The 19,729-nt window shown below is 42.9% G+C and overlaps 1 protein-coding gene across 7 annotated transcripts in view; it reads left to right on the forward strand.

Moving 5' to 3' along the window:
• Window positions 1–19,729, forward strand: part of CALD1 (caldesmon 1) — a 188,669-nt gene that overhangs the window by 99,519 nt on the left and 69,421 nt on the right. For 4 of the 7 annotated variants that reach the window (XM_004741725.3, XM_004741726.3, XM_004741730.3 and 1 more), the window contains exon 1: window positions 13,283–13,575. The exons of the other annotated variants lie outside the window; for them this stretch is intronic. In XM_004741725.3, the coding sequence (XP_004741782.1) occupies window positions 13,298–13,575 (278 nt within the window). In that variant the 5' untranslated portion in view covers window positions 13,283–13,297. Of the gene's footprint in view, window positions 1–13,282; window positions 13,576–19,729 lie in introns of those variants that run through there. 7 annotated transcript variants of the gene reach the window in all.

The raw sequence follows: 19,729 nt of genomic DNA on the forward strand, positions 1-19,729 counted from the left end.
TGGTCTAGAAAGAGTTGATACCTGATGCCCTTCCTTTCTGCTCTTCCCCTTTTAAAAGGCCATAACTCTTCCTACCCAACCATGAAAGCCAAATATCCCAAATATGTGTCTGCTTTCCGAGCCAGCATCCTCAGAGTATATCCTGGCTGCTAGGAGAGTCTCAGGACCACAAAAGCTCCAGGGCTGACAAACCAAACAGAATGAAGTTCTGTAAAACTCAGGGCTGAGGCAGGACGGAAATTCCTAATGCTCTCATATCTAAGTGCCTCGCATCCCAGGAACCTGCCCATAAATTCTCTCTCATTGTGGGATTTGTCAGAGCTGTGGAAGAGCTGAATTGGGGAGGCATAGCCTGTAGGAAGAAGCTGGTTTTCCCTGAGAACGCCTCCTGAGTGCAATTACTGCTAGGAGGCATATTCTTGTCTCCCATTGGGTTCTATGGTCAGAAATTGAGACTCTCTGTTCTACATTCTTGGAAAAGAGTTTGCAAATGCAGATCACTAGACCTGGACTTGATGGGTAACGTGTCGAAGAGCATGCAGTCGGTGCCTGGACCAGATCTGGAAACTGTCATTTATTCCAACTCCGGTACTTGTTCCTCTGCATTTGGCTGTGCCCAACCCATACAAGTGCCTCTGACTGCACAAAATTACCTTTTAGATCAAGGGTAAAAGAAGACACTGGATAAAACTAGCAGATCTGGACTTCCTCACCTGTCAAACAGAACTAGCACTTCTCAGGGTGGCTGAGAAAATCAAATGAGATAGGAACAGATGCCATAAAAAACATATAGGGTGGTTCACATGACATGTTTCTTATGTAGAGGAGCCTGTATGATTCATTAAATCGGATTCACTTCTATTTCACTCTCTGTTGAGTTGCAAGTTTCATTCTGATCATATCCTGGGTTCCAAAGGAATTTTCATACTTCATGCTTGGCTATCTTCTGTAATATCACTGGCCCTCAGGCATTCTAGGCTTCCAAAAATCAGACACCGAGAAAATGCTGTAAAATGTTACGTGTCACTTTCCCTAGATCCCATCGCTCTGGAGAGGGCTCAACTGCAGATTGGAAAAAGCCAAGCCATTTTATCTGCCCTTTCCTTTAGTCATCAATTAAGGAGAAAATTCAGAAGATTTAAAATGATGGCTTTATCCCAATCAAAATTAAACCATGCTGTCTGTGGGTTATTTCCTTTTCTGGTTTTGCATCTAACTTAGCAAAGGTCTTCAGGCTCAGCGGGATTCTATGCTCTTCCACACCACTGTCTTTTCCCTCCTGAACCTCTTGTAACTGGTGAACTCTTACTCAGCCAGAAGGCCCAGCTCGGCTGCCATCCTCTGGAAAACATCTTCCCAGAGGTCCCCTGTCAAAGTGACTGATTTCCCACCTTGAGTTGCCCATGGCTCTTTAAACGTATATTGATTATGGTCTTATGTTATTATTAACATCGGTTATATCAATTATTACTATTTTTATTTTGACTATTTCATATGCTTATTTGTTCATAGGTCTGTTTCACCCCACCAAATTAAGAGCAACTCTGCATTAAAAACTACATCTTACTTTTATTTCCCCAAAGACCAGTATGCAGTATGAATCAAGGAAGAAGCTAATGGCTACTTCAGTTCACATCTGTGTGCCAAGGCAGAATCTTGTTCACGTTGCCAAGATATTTATAGGCGGCAGAAATGTTAGTGATCTTTGTGATGTTCCCCAAATACTGACACCATCCATGTCTTCCTTGGGATTCTATCACTCCCTTGCTGTGCCACTGGAATTTTGACTCCCTATCTTTTCTCTAGAGATATGAAGAAACTCATCTCATGGGTTTCTCTGATTACTAAGGATTATTGAACCACTACCTCGTAAACTTTTGACCGTTATGCTTATTCAGTTGCATCATGGAGGCAAATAATATTAATGTGGTAAGAATTAATTCCCTTTAGTGGGCCTATTTGCTCTGACGCTCAAACCCTTTATTATTATTTGTAATTAACATTTGCATTATCAGGACAGATAATTATCAAATTATAGGTTTCATACCAAACCTTAAGCAGTCCAACAGTGAACAAGCTATATTACCCCCCAATTTTCTAATTTCTAGCTTCTTTTTTTTTTTTTAAGATTTTATTTATTTATTTGATAGAGATGACAAGTAGGCAGAGAGGCAGGCAGAGAGACAGGAGGAAGCAGGCTCTCCACGGAGCAGAGAGCCCGATGCGGGGCTCGATCCCAGGACCCTGGGATCCCGACCCGAGCCGAAGGCAGAGGCTTTAACTCACTGAGCCACCCAGGCGCCCCTAATTTCTAGCTTCTAATGGAAGACCAAGTCTGTTGTCTGAGTAACCTTCGGTTAATCCCAGGAGGATGGGCCAAAGTAGATGAGGAGTAGGACCAACCTCAGGCTAGCATTCATCTGAACACTCTTCAGAAAGAGTATTCAGGAATACTCTTTCTGAAGTAAAGAGTATTTAACATGCAAATTAAATCTCAAGATTGGACTCTAAATAGCAGATTTTCTAGTATTAGAATGTAGTAATGAACCAAGAAACGAAAGATTAAAGAAATACATGAGAGTTCATTTATCCAAGCAAGATATGGGAGGTTAATTTTATTTTCAGTGAAGTAGGATTTTTTTTATTTTAATAAATACATATACCTCAAAAAAGTATGATTTAGAAGAAAGGGGAGAGGGGTTATAAATAACTATTAGTCAGAACTCTAGATTAGGATTCAGATTAATTCAGTTCACATTGACTGTGATACAACACATTCTACAAGAGGCAATGAGTTTCTTTATTATAAAAGGATGCCCTTTGGTTAATTTGTTAGCATAAAATTTACATTTAGGATAAAGTTAGTGCGTTGAAATAGCCTAGGACAGGTAATACCCAAAGTACCATAGCACACCCTCACAACTGTATCTTTTCATTTTTAATTTCATTTTTAATTCTTAGATCCACTGAAAAAGGTTAGAAGGAAAGATAATTTGAAGTTATCCTAGAAAGCCTCTGAATTCTGAAATACCTAGGAGAATCTTAAATTACATCAGCACTCTCTACTCTGCAACATAGTTTAGAAAGCTGGATGTGTATTTCAGATCATTGGCTCTAAATGTCTGTCTGCTATTTTTTGTGTAAGTGTTATCTATTTTCTTTTCTTTGTTGTCTTCATGAGGTCTTAAAATTAAAAAGCTTCCCAGATGGATTTTGGCTTTTAAATGAGAAAAATGAATATGCTTTTTTTATTAAATTTTTACACTGAAAAAACCTGCCTGGTTCTATTCTATAATTAATGAAAAAAAAAAAAGAGCTCCATTTGCTTTTCCTGCCTAGATCCTAATGATAGCTTGATTTCATTGCTCAATAACTTCAAAGTAAAATAGCATCTTAAAGCTGAAAAGCTTTTCTCCTAGTCTATTTCTAATCTCCTCTCTCAAGCTGCCACCATAAAGTCATGCAAGAATTCTACAAAAGACAATTTCTAATAATAAATTCAACACATAAGTGTTGAATTACATTAGGTCTCCCGGATGTAATCAAGTGTAAGCTAACTGTAATCTACTATCTTAGTCATTTGGGGCTGCTATAAGAGAATAACATAGACCGAATAGCTTAAACAACAGACATTTATTTCTTGCAATTCTGAAGGCTGAGAAATCCAAGATCAAGGTGCCGGCAGATCCATTATCTAGCAAGGGCCCACTTCCTAATTTGTAGTTGGCCGTTTTCTTGTTGTATCCTCATTTGGTGGAGAAAAAAAGCAAGCTGCCTTGTGTCTTTTCTTAAAAGGGCACTAATCCCACTTGTGAGGACCTCACTTTCATGACCTCTAATTACCTCCCAGAGTTCCCACCTCCTTATACCATCACTGGGGGGGGGGGTTAGAATTTCAACATATGAATTTTTCAAGGACAAGAATATTCAGTCTAAATCATCTGTGTGTTAGCAAGTCTGAACCAAGAATGGGCCAGTGGAAGAGGTTTGCATGAATACCAAGTCCAAGCCCAGGGTTGGTGGTGGCATCTGGGACTATCCAGATGAAATAGACGGAATCTCAGGGTTCGTTCAGTCTTGTGACATGAGAAGTATTCTCTCCCCTGAGGGAGATATTTCCTCACGTCTTCCCTTGGCTTGGGTAGAATATTCCTCATGACAATTTTGCCTCCCTGTGCTCTGACTTCACCCTCATGAAGCATTCTCTGGGGACTGTGAGACTTTCTTATATTATGGCTTTGGGGAATGGTGAGAGTATGAGAGCTCTCCAGGCACTAAAGAGGGAGGTCATTCATTCCCTTAACTAATTGGCATTAATTAGCATTCTGATGTACACATCAGTGCCTTGTGAGTCTGGAAGCCAATAGGTCTCCCTGAGACCTATCCACTTCAAGAACTCCCAAAATCCATTTGGCGGTGCAGCAGAGCTTCTAGATCCTGTACTATACTGAATGCTCCAAAAAAGGCCAGTCAGGGGAAGCCTCTAGGAGGACCAGCCAACAGGCCTTATTGTGGCAGCATCTCTACTCTATTGTTGTCACTCTTCAACCTGGGAGAGCAAATGACAAGTATTTGTCAAGTGTCTACATGTCTAACACTGTTCTAGGCTTTTTCAGGTGCAAGTGAGGTTTTAGGAAAAATCTCTAACAGCGAAAAGTTATAATTTATTTATTTATTAAGTCCAAAATAGGACAGTACCTAACCAAGTATCATTTTTATAATATAATAGTAATCTCTACACCCCAAGTATCCGAAATAATGGACTCTTTTTCTAGCAATAGAACAAATACATGTTTTAATCCAATCCTGTCCTCCCCACCCCCAGAAAAAAATCTGGATTTGATTCTAGCTATAAAAGCCATGTGTAAATTTAATATCTAGATGCAGAAAGTGGACACCAGCAAATAAATTTATGGTCGTGGAACTATTTAGATACTTTGAACAAGAGTGATATACACTGAGAAACCTGTGACTTATGAATGAACATGCTTCCTTTGAAGATCTGACCTTTTTTCTTACACTCGAATTATATCTTTAGAGTTAGAATACTAGTTTCTTAATTTCCTTCCCATCAGTTCTATCTATGGATGATAAAGTGCACATTCCTTTTTTTTTTTTTTTCTTTTTTAGGGGTGGGTGGATGGAAGGAGAGGGAGAGAGAATCTTAAGCAAGCCCCACATCCAGCAGTCTCACAACCCTGGGATCATGACCTGAGCCAAAATTAAGAGTTGGTTATTTACCTGATTGAGCCACCCATGCACCCCACAAATTCTACATTCTAAAGCATTTCACTATGGCCTGGATTCAGCTTCCTTTGGGTAGAAATCATATCCTTCCTGTACATACTTCTTTCCTAGAATTATATAAGATATATATAATTATTTTCACTGAGACCAGAACCAGGGTTTTATAGATATGCACTAGCAAGCATACGGTCAAATAGCTGTTGTTAGAACCCTACTGTTTCCAAGCACTATTTTATTATTTTTTAAGATATATTTCAAGCTGGAGGGCAAAGGAGGAGTTGGAGGCATGATCCTTTTTAGGTAGAAACTTTTCTCTCCAGGGAAAGAAAATAGTCTGGCTGGTTAAAAATCCAAAACTTTACAAAGAGCTTAAAGAGTAGACCTAGGGGGCACCTGGGTGGCTCAGTGGGTTAAAGCCTCTGCCTTCGGCTCAGGTCATGATCCCAGAGTTCTGGGATCGAGCCCCCAGTTGGGCTCTCTGCTTGGCAGGGAGCCTGCTTCCCTTCCTCTCTCTCTCTGCCTACTTGTGATCTGTCTGTCAAATAAATAAATAAATAATCTTTACAAAAAAGAAAAAGATTTTCATGATCTTAGGGTCCTGGGATCGAGTCCCGCATGGGGCTCTCTGCTCAGCAGGGAGCCTGCTTCCTCCTCTCTCTCTCTCTTTCTCTCTGCCTGCCTCTCTGCCTACTTGTGATGTCTCTCTGTCAAATAAATTAAAAAAAATAAAAAATCTTAAAAAAAAAAAGAGTAGACCTAAATAATTGCTGCAAATGGGTTTAAACAGAAATGGGGAGCCTCACAGCAAGTTAGCTGGAGGGGCTGACTCACACGTGACAACATAACTATTTCTCAAATGCACGCATATAAGGATAGGCTCAAATATTCTTATCTTTCCTCCTGAGATGGCAAAGTATGAAGAAGTAGTCTCATGTGCGGAAACTTCATGCAGGTTCGGGCTGGACACTGGTTCTTCAAGAATCACTAGAATTCAGAGACGTAAAGGGGATTTTAAAAGGCTAAGCAAAAGAAAAAGGAACAGCTTTGTTGGGTCAAAACCAGAAAGCTTCAGGAAATAACAGGCAAATGGTGGCAAATGCTAATAATCTTTTCACCGAACAAAAGTCCCCTTTATGATAAATGTTAGGATGCAGTGCACTGATTGAAGACGTGTGTTAGGTTGACAGTGGGATACAACTAGAGGTCAGGATATGCCTAAGGGGAAGAGCCAGCAGTGGAATGCTGGGCCTCAAGGATTGGCCTTGAGAAGAAGAGAATGCCCTCCTTTTCACGGAGTGGTAGCGTCATGGTGAGGGAACCAGCATTTCCCCACGAGAAATAACAGAAGCATCAAGACAGAGTGAAAGGATGTCTCATTCCTGCACTCCCATCCCGATTCATCCTAGAACCAAATACACATGATGGTGGCATTGATGGTGATCCCCTTGGAATGCGGCAAGTGGCCCAAAGGAGTAGCTTGCAAGAAAGTGGATTGAACACAGATTCAGGAGAAGCACTGCCTCCAGGAGGGAAGGGAGAGAATGCTATTCTAAAAGAGCACAGGGGCACTAAGATACTTTGAAATTTTTATTTCTCAGCCAGATGGTGAGCACATAGATGTTCATTATGATTTTTCCTTATTCCTTTTTGTTTGTCTAAAAGATTTCAGAATGGGGCGCCTGGGTGGCTCAGTTGGTAAAGTGATTGCCTTTGGCTCAGGTCATGATCTCAGGGTCCTAGGATCAAGTCCACCCCTCCCCCTGTTTGTGTTCTCACTCTCTCTCTTGCTCTCTCTCGAATAAATAAAATCCTTAAAAAATAAAATAAAAATAAAAACAAAAACAAAAGAGCAAAATGTAAGTTTAAAAAGGTGCAGAATGCAGAAGGGGGGTGGGGTTATGGACATTGGGGAGGGTATGTGCTTTGGTGAGTGCTGTGAAGTGTGTAAACCTGGCGATTCACAGACCTGTACCCCTGGGGATAAAAATATATGTTTATAAAAAATAAAAAATTTTAAAAAAAAGGTGCAGAACACTGATAGCTGTTATCCATGTATCTTCAATCAGAATCTGCCAATGATTATCAATAGAATCACATTACTAGTAATATACTTCTTAATGCTCCTGCTCATGCAGGATGACCACCCCACTACCAATTTAAAAAAAGAAAAAAAGAAAAGGTCCTCTCTGATTGTTTCTGGAAGTCTGTCTCACACAAGATCATGTGCCACATGCAGCCTCCCATGGCTCCTTGCTGCTAGGCCCCTATCCCCGTGAGGCCCTGGCCCCTGCTCTGCCACCAGGTTATTTCAGAGGTGCCTCCACTGCCTCAGCCCCGTTGCCCACCCTGAGACCCTGGGCCTCTGTGTCAAAGGCACCATCCGGTATCCTTGTGCCTCTAGACTTTCAAGCTACCAAAGTGGCCCCACATTCCCTTCAGCCCTCTAGAATTTCAGAACCATGTTGTGTTCAGAACCATGTTGTGCTCTGGACAGATATAGGACTGGTAACTCTGTCCTCTGCTCTGCTACTCTTTGTCATTCAGGCACCAAAGGTTGGCCTAGACTCAGCAAACACGTTGTGGAAACAGCTTCAGCTTCTCTGCACTCTGCTTTTCCTCAGGGCACAGATATGTGGCAGTTGGGGCTGTGGGCTGAGGGGCCAATTCCAAGGCATGTGAGAGCCAACAACTATCCAGACCCCTATGCAAATTGCCCCCCACCCTCGACCCATGTCATTACTCAGTCACACCCAGATGCATCTCAATTCCAGTCAATTCCATTGCTGGGCACAATAAAACTTGAGGCCAGGCCACCATTCCCATCACTCATCCTTCCATTTTGACTCAATTACAAACAAAATAAATCCACTTAGTCAAAGTAATGATTTGCTCATTATGAAGCCACGTGCACTAAATCTTTTATGCAGCACATATAGAAGGCCTGCTCTCTGCCAGGCACTGTGCTAACTGGAACAATGGGAGGGTCAGAAAGATGGCTGGGACACAGTACCCCTGCTCTAGGAGCTCACAGCCTAGCAAGTGGAGCAAGAAATACATCAGTACACTGTTAGTTCAACCTAGAACCTTGAACTCAGTGTTGCCTCAAATCAATAGACTTCCTAGCTTTTGAAATTCAGGGAGGTGCCCTTTGAAAGATCTTTTCCTCCCTTTTTGAAATCAGGTTTTGTGTTCCTCAGTTCCCGAGACCTTTGACCAAAAAAATACAAAACAATATCCTGAAAGAGTTGAAAGATGGGCCTCTGAAAACAGTCTGGAGCTTTCTCTGTGAGGGGCAAATAACAACAACAAAACTAGCTTCACAGTAAATGCTGGAAGTAGACTGATGAAGTGACAGATCTAGAGAGGAAGGAGAGGAAAAAAAAAAAAAAAGCCCTGGATTTAGCACAGAAATGAATGAGTGATCTCTGTAAGAGATGCTGTTATCAATGCGAAAACGACATTAAGATGTGTTAACAGGAACATGGCAGGCAGCGCTGGGCCTTCATCCAGGCACATTCAGCCTTGGTCAGACCTTTATTATGTCCAATTTTGGTTTCCTGCTTGAAGAGTTGTTGTATTTCAGGCTGATATTAAAAGAATGGAAAATAGGCACTGGCATCTAGCCTAGAAAAGACGAGGCTACAGGATGATTTAATACCTGTGGCCCTGATAGAGATATTTCAGCAACAGGAAGTGTAGTTCAGTAACAGAATAAATTGAGCATAAGGGCGATTAAACACGGGGGCCTTGATCTCGGGATGTCGTCTTTGAAGCACAAGTTCTTCAGCCCTGCTGCTTGCAGAGTACGGTTCACTTCCTATCTTGTATTACAATTTTTGTATGCGTATCTTGCCTTCCTTTGGGGCTGACCTTCTCATCTTTGGATTCCCTACAGCAGGTCCCTAGGTGACTGGCTCATAGTATGTATTCAAATGGTATCACGTGAGGAGGGGTTAAGGGGGTACCTGTTGGGACAAACTACATAGCCACTATCGTAAGGGAGATAAGAGAGGGTAGTGCCCAAGACCTGTTACAGGCCTATGGACAGATCTCACAAAGAGTAGTTCAGAGAATTGTGTCAGCCAAGGCCACAAGGATACTAGTGAAGGACAGGTTGTTGCACAGAAAGAGTAGGGTCAGGGGTAAACGGTGACTTTTCCATAGCAATCCGTTTGTTCCTCCAGCCGCAGGCAACACATCACAGACCCCTACAGGAAGACCCAGCCGGAACTAGGAAGACATCAGCCAAGACACAGTGGGGCAGGAGAGGCAAGGAAAAGGCACTACTGGAAGGGAGAAAGCAGAAGAAAGAGAGAAGAGGCATCTGTAATTTCTGCAGTGGGACCTGGATAAAGGGAGGAGTATTTCATGGCAAGCTTTCTTAGGAGGATACATTAAAATGCACGATCACCAGGCAATACAAAGCAGTATCGTTCAAGGGCACAAGCTCAGTGTTATGGGGGCAGAGAGGCCTTGAGCTGTGGAGGGAAGACAAAAAGGGGCTCAAGGAAAGTAGGAAAGAGGGTCTGCCTGCAGAGAGGTAGTTAACCCCTTTCGTTCCATTCCTGTCCACCCCTTGATGAGTAGCTGTCTGGGTAAAATGTTGCAAATGCCCTCATTCTGAGGATATAGAGTCTATGAATTTCTCTGTAAGAAAATATTGTTCAGGAGGCTTTTTAAAAACTCCCTTTACATTATTGAACTGTTGCCTTTCAAGTGAGTAGATGTCTTTGGGGTTTGAGTTTCTGTAGGAAGTAAGTGTCTGTGTGTGTGTGTGTGTGTGTGTGTGTGTGTGTGTGTCTAAAGTGCATTAGGCCAGTACACAGGCGCTTCCCACATACCTCTCTTTTCCCTAGGGAATTGTTCCAAGGTAGAAGCTGTTCTCAAACAACCATTTCAGACTGTAAAGTCTGGAACAGATCATGTGGTCCAGTCTTCTACCTCCATGAAGTTATTTTTTTTAAATCATATTTTATTAATAAAGGACCACCCTGTGGTGGGAGCTGTTCCTTCTATCTCACTGACCTCCTCCAAATCTTCTCAGCACAGGCTCTCTTTGATAAAAAATTAAATATAGTATCCAGAAATGAAGGATGCTATGAGTAATTTGAGACTGGCCCAGACTTCCATTTTCCCTAGTAAGAATCCTGAAATGTCCGACGTGTGATTCCCCACGCTCTTGCTGAAGGATAGATGACTGCCTCAGTTGTTTGCAGTACCAACGGATTAATCCAGTTTTCAGAAACTCCAGTTCTGGAAGCTGGATGCTGAGCACCCTGTCTGTGCTACAGGGTGAAAGCATGGATGCCTGCTGGTCTCTGCAGGAACATAACACTGTGCACAAATGAATCTTTGCTATGTCTCCCTAATTTCCCTCCTCTCTCCTCTCTAGCCCTATCTAGCCAGACACCAGAGGGCTACTTGGAAGTTGTGGATGCCAGCCCTGCTCTGAGCTCATGGTTCACTTCTCTCCCCGCCTCTCAAATGCATCCAGTCTCCCTTTCATGGGCCTTTGTGTTCTTCCTGTTTCCCCACTGGTGTCTGACCCAGGTCCAAAACTCACTTCTCGCTTCACTATCACCATGTCAGAACCCTACTAAGTAGCATGAGTTATGACACCTGCTCCTTTTACTACCGCAAACTGAAGACAGACAGCTACTTCCCAGATGCATTCCATTAATAACAAGGAGCCAGCAAAGAATGTGCATGATTTCCCTCTTCTTATCTTTACAGCTAGGAAAAGAGCTTGGTGAATAGCCTTTGTATAGCTTGCCATTAGCATGCATTTAGTATATGAATACCAGCATATCAGTGGAAGATTACTAAATTCTTGCTTGGAAGGTAAGGGTGTGTGTGTGTGTGTGTGTGTGTGTGTGTGTGTGTGTTGTAAGAAAGAGAGAGAGATAAGATTGGCCTGGAAGAATCACTTTTCTTCTAAGCTACTGTTTTATGAGCTTATTTCAAATATACCAAAACTCTACTTGCTACCTTAAAATTGGAGTGTATTGGGAAGGGGGGAAAATCAGGCATTGAAACGAATTCCCAAGGGCAAATGAGTCCCGTAATCAAATATATTAGTTTGCTATCACTGCTACAGCAACCAACCACAGACTTGGTGGCTTCAAACAGCACAAACGGATTACCCCCCCTAGAGGTTCAAAGTCCAACACAGGTCGCCCTGGGCTAAAAGCAAGGCCTGGGCAGGGCTGCATTCTTCTGGAGGCTCTACGGGAGAATCCACTTCCTTGCCTTTCCAGCTTCTAGAGGCTGGCCTCGACCTTGGCCCCCTTCCTCCATCTTCATCGGCAGCAACGTGCATTTCCCTGACCATTCCTCTGTAATCGCATCTCTCCCTGACCACAGCCAGACGGCTGTCTGACGTTAAAGACCAGGTGATTAGACTGGACACATCTGGAACATCCAGATCATCTCCATCTCAGTTCCTGTAACTTAATTACATCTTGGCCTAGTCCCTTTTTGCCACGTACCTATTCATAACTTCTGGAGATTAGCACATGGATGTCTTTGGGAGGAGTGTGATTCTGCCTGCCACAGCAAGTCGCTGAACTTTTTGAAAGGAAAAAAATTGAATGGGCAAACTTTGGTAGTAAGAGGAATAGCAATGCCTCGGTACACGTGTCTGTCTCAGCTCTGGAACAAGCAACTCAGGCCAAGTCAGTATTCTACTGAGGCCTCTCGTGTGAGGGCAGACATAGCTCTGTTTTCAGGGGCTCATGCACTTTATGTAGTCAATATACGTTGAGACATACATATATATCAACATACGGCAAAGAGATCTTTAAATGTGTACATATCATGATACATGGGGATAATTAACTTAGAAATTTGCTAAACTGTATTTGCTCTAGAAACCATGACTTGATGAGAGCATAGTATTTAAGCAGGAAGACACCCCAAATCTTCTAGGGACTTGAAATGACAAAAGCATCAAATCTAACCGAATTAAACTTCTTTAAATCAAGCACAAGAGCTGCGGCTACAGGTCTGCTCCACGGGCACTGGGCGACCCGTTCACGTGCTCTGGGCTTCTGAGCCCTTGTTTGTGACAAGAAACATCTCCAAGCTGTTTTTCACTCTGTAAAGGGGCTCTCAGTGTGGGCAGCTGATTGCTTCTCCCGCTGGCTCTTTACCGGAAGAATCATCTTGTGTTGTGGAGATCCGAGTTGCTCTGCTTATTTGACAGAGAGCCCGCCCCATAAGTACCCGCGTTCCCCAGCACCAGTCTGATCATTGCAGCTTGGAGATGAAGAAGATCACTCAAACCCAGTCAGAGAGTCGTCTCCAGATCGAATCAACATCACCCCCTCCTCAGGGGTGAGGAGTTGGTTGCCTCCCAAACTGTTGCTGACCAGGCTGTCTTGCCTGGCGTGGCTGATGAGATCACCATACCAGCACGCTCTGGGTACAGACCAGGCCCGGCTGTTGCAACATGTTCCCAGGCAGGCTGTTGCCCTCAGTCTATCGAGGGCCGTGAGCACCAAACACCCTGTATGATCTGGCAGTTCACTGGCAGGGCGGTCTCTCTTCTCCCCTTTGCCCTGGGTTTGCATTTTTATATCCTGCATCCATCTTTCCCTGGATAAAAGGGATAAGAGGAGTTTCTCAGATTTGATTTCTCAGTGGGAAATGTTTACTTTGGAAAGCACCTACACCCATGTTAATTGAGAACAGAGCTCAGAATGAGGGCCTGAAAACTGCACCCCTGCGAACTTATTGGTGGGCTGATTTTTGCTGATCTCTCCTTGGTTGGATTGTGCCTGCAAGTGATCCCATGATCAACTATTTTCCAAAAGGCTGCGCACATGGATTGGTGTACTTTCCTTTGACTAGTTCTCTCCCTCGCTGTAATTATTTGTAATTAATTATATAAAGTCTTCATCATGAAAGCTACTGAGACTCCTGGCCCCTACTACCTAGTATTAATAGTCTGGAAATCTCCAAGCAATCTGTGCCCTTTGCAGTCTAAACAGGATGGGCCTCTATTAGAGAGATTACAGTAAAAAATAACAATCAGCTCTCTGATGATCCTATGCGGAGGGAAAGGGTGGGGAGGAGTAGATTTGGCAGAGGACAAGCCCAGACTTTCGTCACAGGGACAGACCAAAGTGTTAACACAAAGGGAGAACACGGGAGCATCCTGCACCCTGCATTTCAGCCACAGAAAACATGGCACCTCCGGGGGCCCGGCCCACGTCCTGACCGCCGGGAGGGTCTCAGCACCTCCAATAACCCTCCAACCCTTCCAGCTGCGGACATGCTCGGGGGATCGGGATTACAGGGAAGACGCAGCCTGGCCGCCCTCTCCCAGTGAGTGCTCGCTTTACCTCTTCGCTTTAAACTTTTCTTTCTTTCTTTCTTGCTCTTTTTTTTTTTTCTTTTTTAATAAGGGAATTGTTTTAAAAAAGAAGAAAGAAAGAAAAAAAGAAAGAAAAGGAAAGGAAAGGAAAAAATTTAATTGTGGGAGTGGGAGGGGAGAGGAGAAATCAGGAGGCCAAGGCAGGCAGGCAGTATGTAAATTTCAGACCTGTCTGAAACTTTCTGGTCTAAACTTTATAGTTGTTCTGATTGGTTTTCCTCTTTGCCATTTTTTATGGTGGTTTGTAGACCATTTGCAAGGGTTTATAATGCTTAGGTACGGGATTTCTCTACTGCAAATACTGGGCCACAAAGTATTGTGTTTCTAAAGATCTGCTGTTAATTTAGACCTGAGCCCTTTGCTCAGAATGATCCATTTGCAGGAGTCAGAGATTTTGGCTAAAGCACACATTGCCCAATCCTTAAAGTCAACAGCCCAAAGCCTTTAATATACTGACCATCTGACTGTGACCGAAGAAGATTGAGAGCACATGCAATTGATCAGGGAATTGTTCAGATAACAGGCTCCAAGGTTTAGGATCATGAAACCCTGGAATGTTAAAGCTACATGGTGCCTCTAGGATTGTTCGCTGCGATGTTCTCATTCTGTAGACAAGGAGATGAAGCCCAGAGGGGTAACTCAACTTACCCAAAGCCAGACAACTGTCGGTAACGAAGCGAATGTCTTTGTAGTCGCAGGCAAGAGCCCTTTTCATGTTGGTGTTTATGAGGTTTGGAAAACTGACTGGGTCTTGGGAAAAGGTACCGCACAAGAGTGAGAATACCAAATGGCCTTTCAGTAAATCTTTCCCATTTTTGAGAGTTTTGGCACCGATTCAGCATGACAATTGTTGTTCCAGTTGTTCTAGCATTTGTGCAACAGTTAATCAGATAAACAGAGGGACTCAGTGGGGTCCTAAAAACGGGACCTACCTCCACCACATTAGCAGATCTCTTGGATCACCCCTTTCTGTAAGTGTGATCACTCACTCAAGTATGAGCGCTGCAAGGGGTTTTAGAGGTTATCTGTGTAGGCCAATGGTTATCAAACTAGTTGTTTTGTTTTTTTGTTTTGTTTTTCTTAGCAACTCTAATGTTACAAGGACTTCTGTTACATAAAGGAGATGTTCTGGTTGAATGGGTGGGTGTAGATCTAGAGCTCCTCACTCCTAGGACACTCCCAAATCATGCCCCTCCGCTCTACTCCCCATCCTTTCTCCACTTCCCCCGACTCTGCCCACTCCACTAAAACTTCCTTGAAATCCTAGATCTCCATGAACAGTTCAGAAACTCCTGCTCTTGTTTAATTCCTTTATTTCCGATAAGGAAAGTGATGCACACAGTAGGGAAAGGTTTGCCCAGTGTTGCACAGCTGGCCACCAACAGAGCTCGGAATGCTGGGAGAGAGCCCTGTCCGTGTGTCCACACATGCCCGAATGTCCTGTGTTTCTCTCTCAACCCCCAGCTTCTGACTTTCCCCACTCCATCCTGCCTGTGGTTCTGTCAGTTTACTTTCTCCATCTCTTTCCCCTCTTCACTCACTCCATCTCCTGAATTTTGAGCTCTTGCCTCTCACATGGACGATTATAATTGCCTCTCCTCCCATCCTGCCCTCAGTCTTGGTCCCCTTTCTGATTCCGTCCTCAGCCGCCTCCTCTGCCCACTTTGAGGATGGAACCCCTTCTCCTTAATGTGACATTCAAAGTTCTCCACAATCTGGGGCCCCTGGGTGGCTCCCATTGGTTAATTGTCTGCCTTCGGCTCAGGTCATGATCCCTGAGCCCTGGGATCGAGACCCGTGTGGGGCTCTCTGCTCAGCCGAGAGCCTGCTTCTCCCCTCTGCCTGCTGCTTTGCCTACTTGTGCTCTCTATCTCTCTGTCAAATTAACCTTAAAAACAAATGAAGTTCTCTACAGTCTGCCTCAGTATCCCTTTGCTGTTTTGACCTGCCCCTGCTGCAGCTGAGTCAGACTGCTCACTGTTCCCCAAATTCATGGTGGGCAGACCACCTCCATGCCTTGGCTCACTCTGGTCCCTACAAGGGAACACTCCGTGTGCCTCAGCCCCCTCATCTGGAATAAAGGCCTTAAACAAGATTAGGGGTTCCTTAACTAGTCCATGAAAATGTGGGATTCCAGAGAAGTTTTGGAGGGGTAGGGGGAGGTGGGGTAGAGAAGCGGTGGGAGTGAGGTGGGCATGAGGTCTACCTCACCTGCTTCTGCCTACTTCCGTCCTGTCCTTCAAAGCCCCAGTCAAACCTTCCTCCACAAACCTTCCTCAGTTCTGTTTTCTCTCTATGCGAGTAAGTTATGTCCAACCTTCTATGATTAGCTTTGGACTACAGTTAGGGGCGAGCGCGCCTGTCCTTCCCACAATACATAGCAGTTCACTTGTGGGCCGGAACTTTTTTGAATCTTTGAATCTTCAGTTTCCAGCACAGTGCTGGTGGGAAGAAAAAAAAAAATCTTTAAATGTCCTATTATTGAGTAAACCAAACTCAGTTTATCCAAGTTCACACTTTTCATTTGATTCCTCTGAACACAGGAAGCTTCTGTACTTTTTGCTTTGGGAGAAGTATTAGGTTAAAGGCCTAAACAGGTGCCCAACAGAATGGTTTCTAAATTCCTTGACATTTGCATCAGATAATTTATCTGAGTTTCATTGCCTACAGAGCAAGATTGGCAGTATTTTTTTTTTTAATGAGCCACATTAAAATTCCTGAATGCCAAGCCCTGCACAGAGCCATGTTATCTTCAGGGCAGGTGTGAACGGCCTCTCAGTTCTTTAGACTTCAAGGTGCTGTGTAATCTATTCCAGGTGAGATACTGTCACTTGCAGTCTAATATTTTCATCGCTACTTTTCTCATCTCCCCGAAGCCCTCATGAAGTCTCCTTAAGGCAGAATTTCACATTTCTTGTAAATATTCATGCTTTAGTCCATTAAGAGTTATGTTTCTCATAAAGAAATACGCTTTTATAGATCCTGACGATAAAAAAGTTTTGTTCTTGTGTCACGTTTTGTAACAAATGTGGAAGAGCATATAAAGTTTAAAACCATGGAATCAAAAAAAAATGGGAAGTTATATAGGAAATGAGTCTCAGTTTATGCCGCTTCTCATGTGCCTCCCAGCCCATCAAAAATGGCTTTGCAGAGGCAGCTCTAGCTGGGGTCAGAGGAATGGGGTCAGGGGAGGTGCTCCTCTACCATCTGGAGGCTCATTTGCTCCTGGCATTCCCAGCTGAAATGGTGAGGATGCGTTTTTCCCAAGGAAAGGCAGCCTTGCTTCTCAGTATTTGTTTCAGATACATCTCGGGCTTAAAAAGGTGGTTGTGGGCTGGCCTGAGTTCCCAACTGCCATGTATAATGATGTTTGAAGTTCCAAAAACCAATTTGCAAATTAAGGTTTGGAAACAAGCTTTTCATAAATGTAGGACTGCTTGGATTCATTTCCAAGCCTAATTGAATTTTTAAGAGGAGCCTTTAAAACTCTGTAAACCTTACTCATTTCCATGCATTCATTCAACAAATATTCATTGAAGGCTTTCTCTGCCAGTTGCTGGTGCTGGACTAAGCACTAAGAACATAAAAAAGGACAAAACACAGGTTCTGGCTTCATGACGATCTAGTCTTTTAACCTCTCACCCAATGTGGGGCTGTAGGAATCTTTTCTCAGCCCTCCTGCCCTGCACGACTCACGCACTCCCCAGTCCGCTCCTGGCTGTGGCTGCCCGCAGAGCAGCTGACTGCCTCATCAGCCTTAGCTACGTTAGTGTTTTCCTCTTTCCTTTTTTCCTCTGACCGTCTGCAAGAAATACAAGTTTCTTTTAACTACTACTTAAAACAACTGAAGTACAATAAACTTAAGTTCATTTTGTGACTCGGTATCATATGTACATACAAACACATAAATGTATTGGAAACAAATAGTTGACAAAGCAGTGTGCACTCTTACTATGTACAGTCCCCTTGGATATTTTTTTCTTTCTTTTTTTTTTTTTTAAGATTGATTGATTGATTTGAGAGAGAGCATGTGAGCGAGGGGAGAGGCAGAGGGAGAGAGAGAAACTCAGGCAGACTCCACACTGAGTGTGGAGCCCGAGGTGGGGCTCGATCCTAGGACTTGGAGATCACAACCTGAGTCAGATGCTTAACCAATTAGCCACCCAGGCAACCCTATATTTCTTTTTTTTTTTTTTTTAAGTTGTATTGCCCTTTCTCTTGTTTTCAGCTTTATTGGGGTATAATTGGTAGATAAAATTAAAATATCTTTCAAGCACAGAGTGTGGTGATTTGATTTGATAGACGTATACATTGTGAAAGATTAACCCCATCAAGTGAATTAACGTGTGCATCACCTCCCATACTTACCTTTATTTTTTCCTTCGTTTTTTTTTTTTTTTTGTGACAACACTTAAGTTTTACTCTCTCAGCAAATTTCAGTTCTACAATACAGTATTATCCACTATAGTCACCGTGTTACACATTAGATCCCAGACCTTATTTATCTTCTTATCTAACTGAAAGTGTGCACCCTTTTAACAGCCTCTCCCTGTTTCACCCACCCTCCAACCCCTGGCAGCCACTATTCTAGTTTGACCTGTTTTTTCTCTCTAATTCCATGTATAAGTGATTCAATACAATATTTGTTTTCCTCTGTCTGGTTTGTGTCACTTAGCATAATGCCTTCCAGGTTCATCCATGTTGTTGGAAAGGGCAAGATTTTCTTCCTTTTTAAGGAAGAAAATATATTGAATACATATATATAAATAATCACATATATACACACACGTATATGTATGTACATATACATATACGTGTGTGTATATATATACATATATATATATAAATAATCACATTTTCTTTTGTCCATTCCTCCATCAGCAGACACTTGGATTTTTTCCATACCTTGGCTATTATGCATAATGCTTTGGTGAACATGGGAGCGCACATATCTTTTCAAGATACTCACTGAGTTTCTTGCCCTCTAATATTTTCTGTTCTTTTTAATTTCCTTTAAAAATGCTGGTCGTGACACATTAAATAGATTTCAGAAGCTGCAAATGAGTCACAAACTGAGTTCAAAAACCACTGAACCTATCACGTGGTCTTGGGACGGCTGGCTGACTTCGGGGCAGCTTAGGAAGCTCTGCCAGCCTAGTGACCACCTGGCTCCTGCAGCAGGAGTCAGCACAAGGAGGGGCTTCTCAGAGGGGAATCAGATGGTCTGGATTCTGGTCTGGCTCCCCCGGTGACCAGCACTGTGATCCCAAGGAAGCTGCTGCAAGTTGCCGCCACGCAGCTATAAAATGGAGATAGTCATGCTTGCTGTGTGTGATTTGCAGGATGGCAAGGTCATCCACTACAGTGACGTGCATTAAAGTATATGGAAAATATTAAGAACAAAACAAATGTGACTTATTGTTGAATAGCCTTGTTTTTCCCAATTAAAATTTAATATCAGAGGAACAACTTGGAGGGACCATTTGTTTCTTTATAGACTTGGAAAAAGATCCTTGCATGGGCCATAATATTATGCAATTTCATAAATGAAAATCTCAGAGTGGCGTTTGTTTGTGATGTTGTAACTAGGTTTGTATTTAGGAGCTCAGCTGGGTCATCCTCTCTCCTCTGCCATTTCTGTAACCAGAAAAAGTTACACAACCAAGGAAGCAGCTGGTGGTCAGTGGGCTTCTGACTCATGAGCCCATTTGTGTGCTTTGCCTGATAGGATCTCCTCCAACCTGCTGAATTTAGAAACACTAATTTTTTCTGTTTATAAGGCTACTTTTTTTTTTCACTGAAAACAATAGACATTAAACAAAAGTAACCAGTAAAGGAGATAATTTTGTGAAGAAGGGTTTAAAAATGTAAACTCCTAGAGGAAATATGGCACTTTTCTCATTGATCTTTCCCTTTTTCTTTATAACTTTATTGTAAACCTCATGTCACACAGACATCGATGAGAATGCATCTGTTAGGTTGTGATGTTCCTATTTAAAGCCTCTTACTCTAGTCTGATAGTTTCTGTGTTGGCGAATTGCTATTAGTTGCCCCTTCCATGCTAGCTCAGCCCGTCCCATTAGCTCTCCATATCTTTTCTTTATC

Source organism: Mustela putorius, unplaced genomic scaffold, assembly GCF_011764305.1.
Source record: "Mustela putorius furo isolate JIRA1106 unplaced genomic scaffold, ASM1176430v1.1 tig00003845_pilon_pilon_pilon, whole genome shotgun sequence".
NCBI classification, from domain to species: domain Eukaryota; kingdom Metazoa; phylum Chordata; class Mammalia; order Carnivora; family Mustelidae; genus Mustela; species Mustela putorius.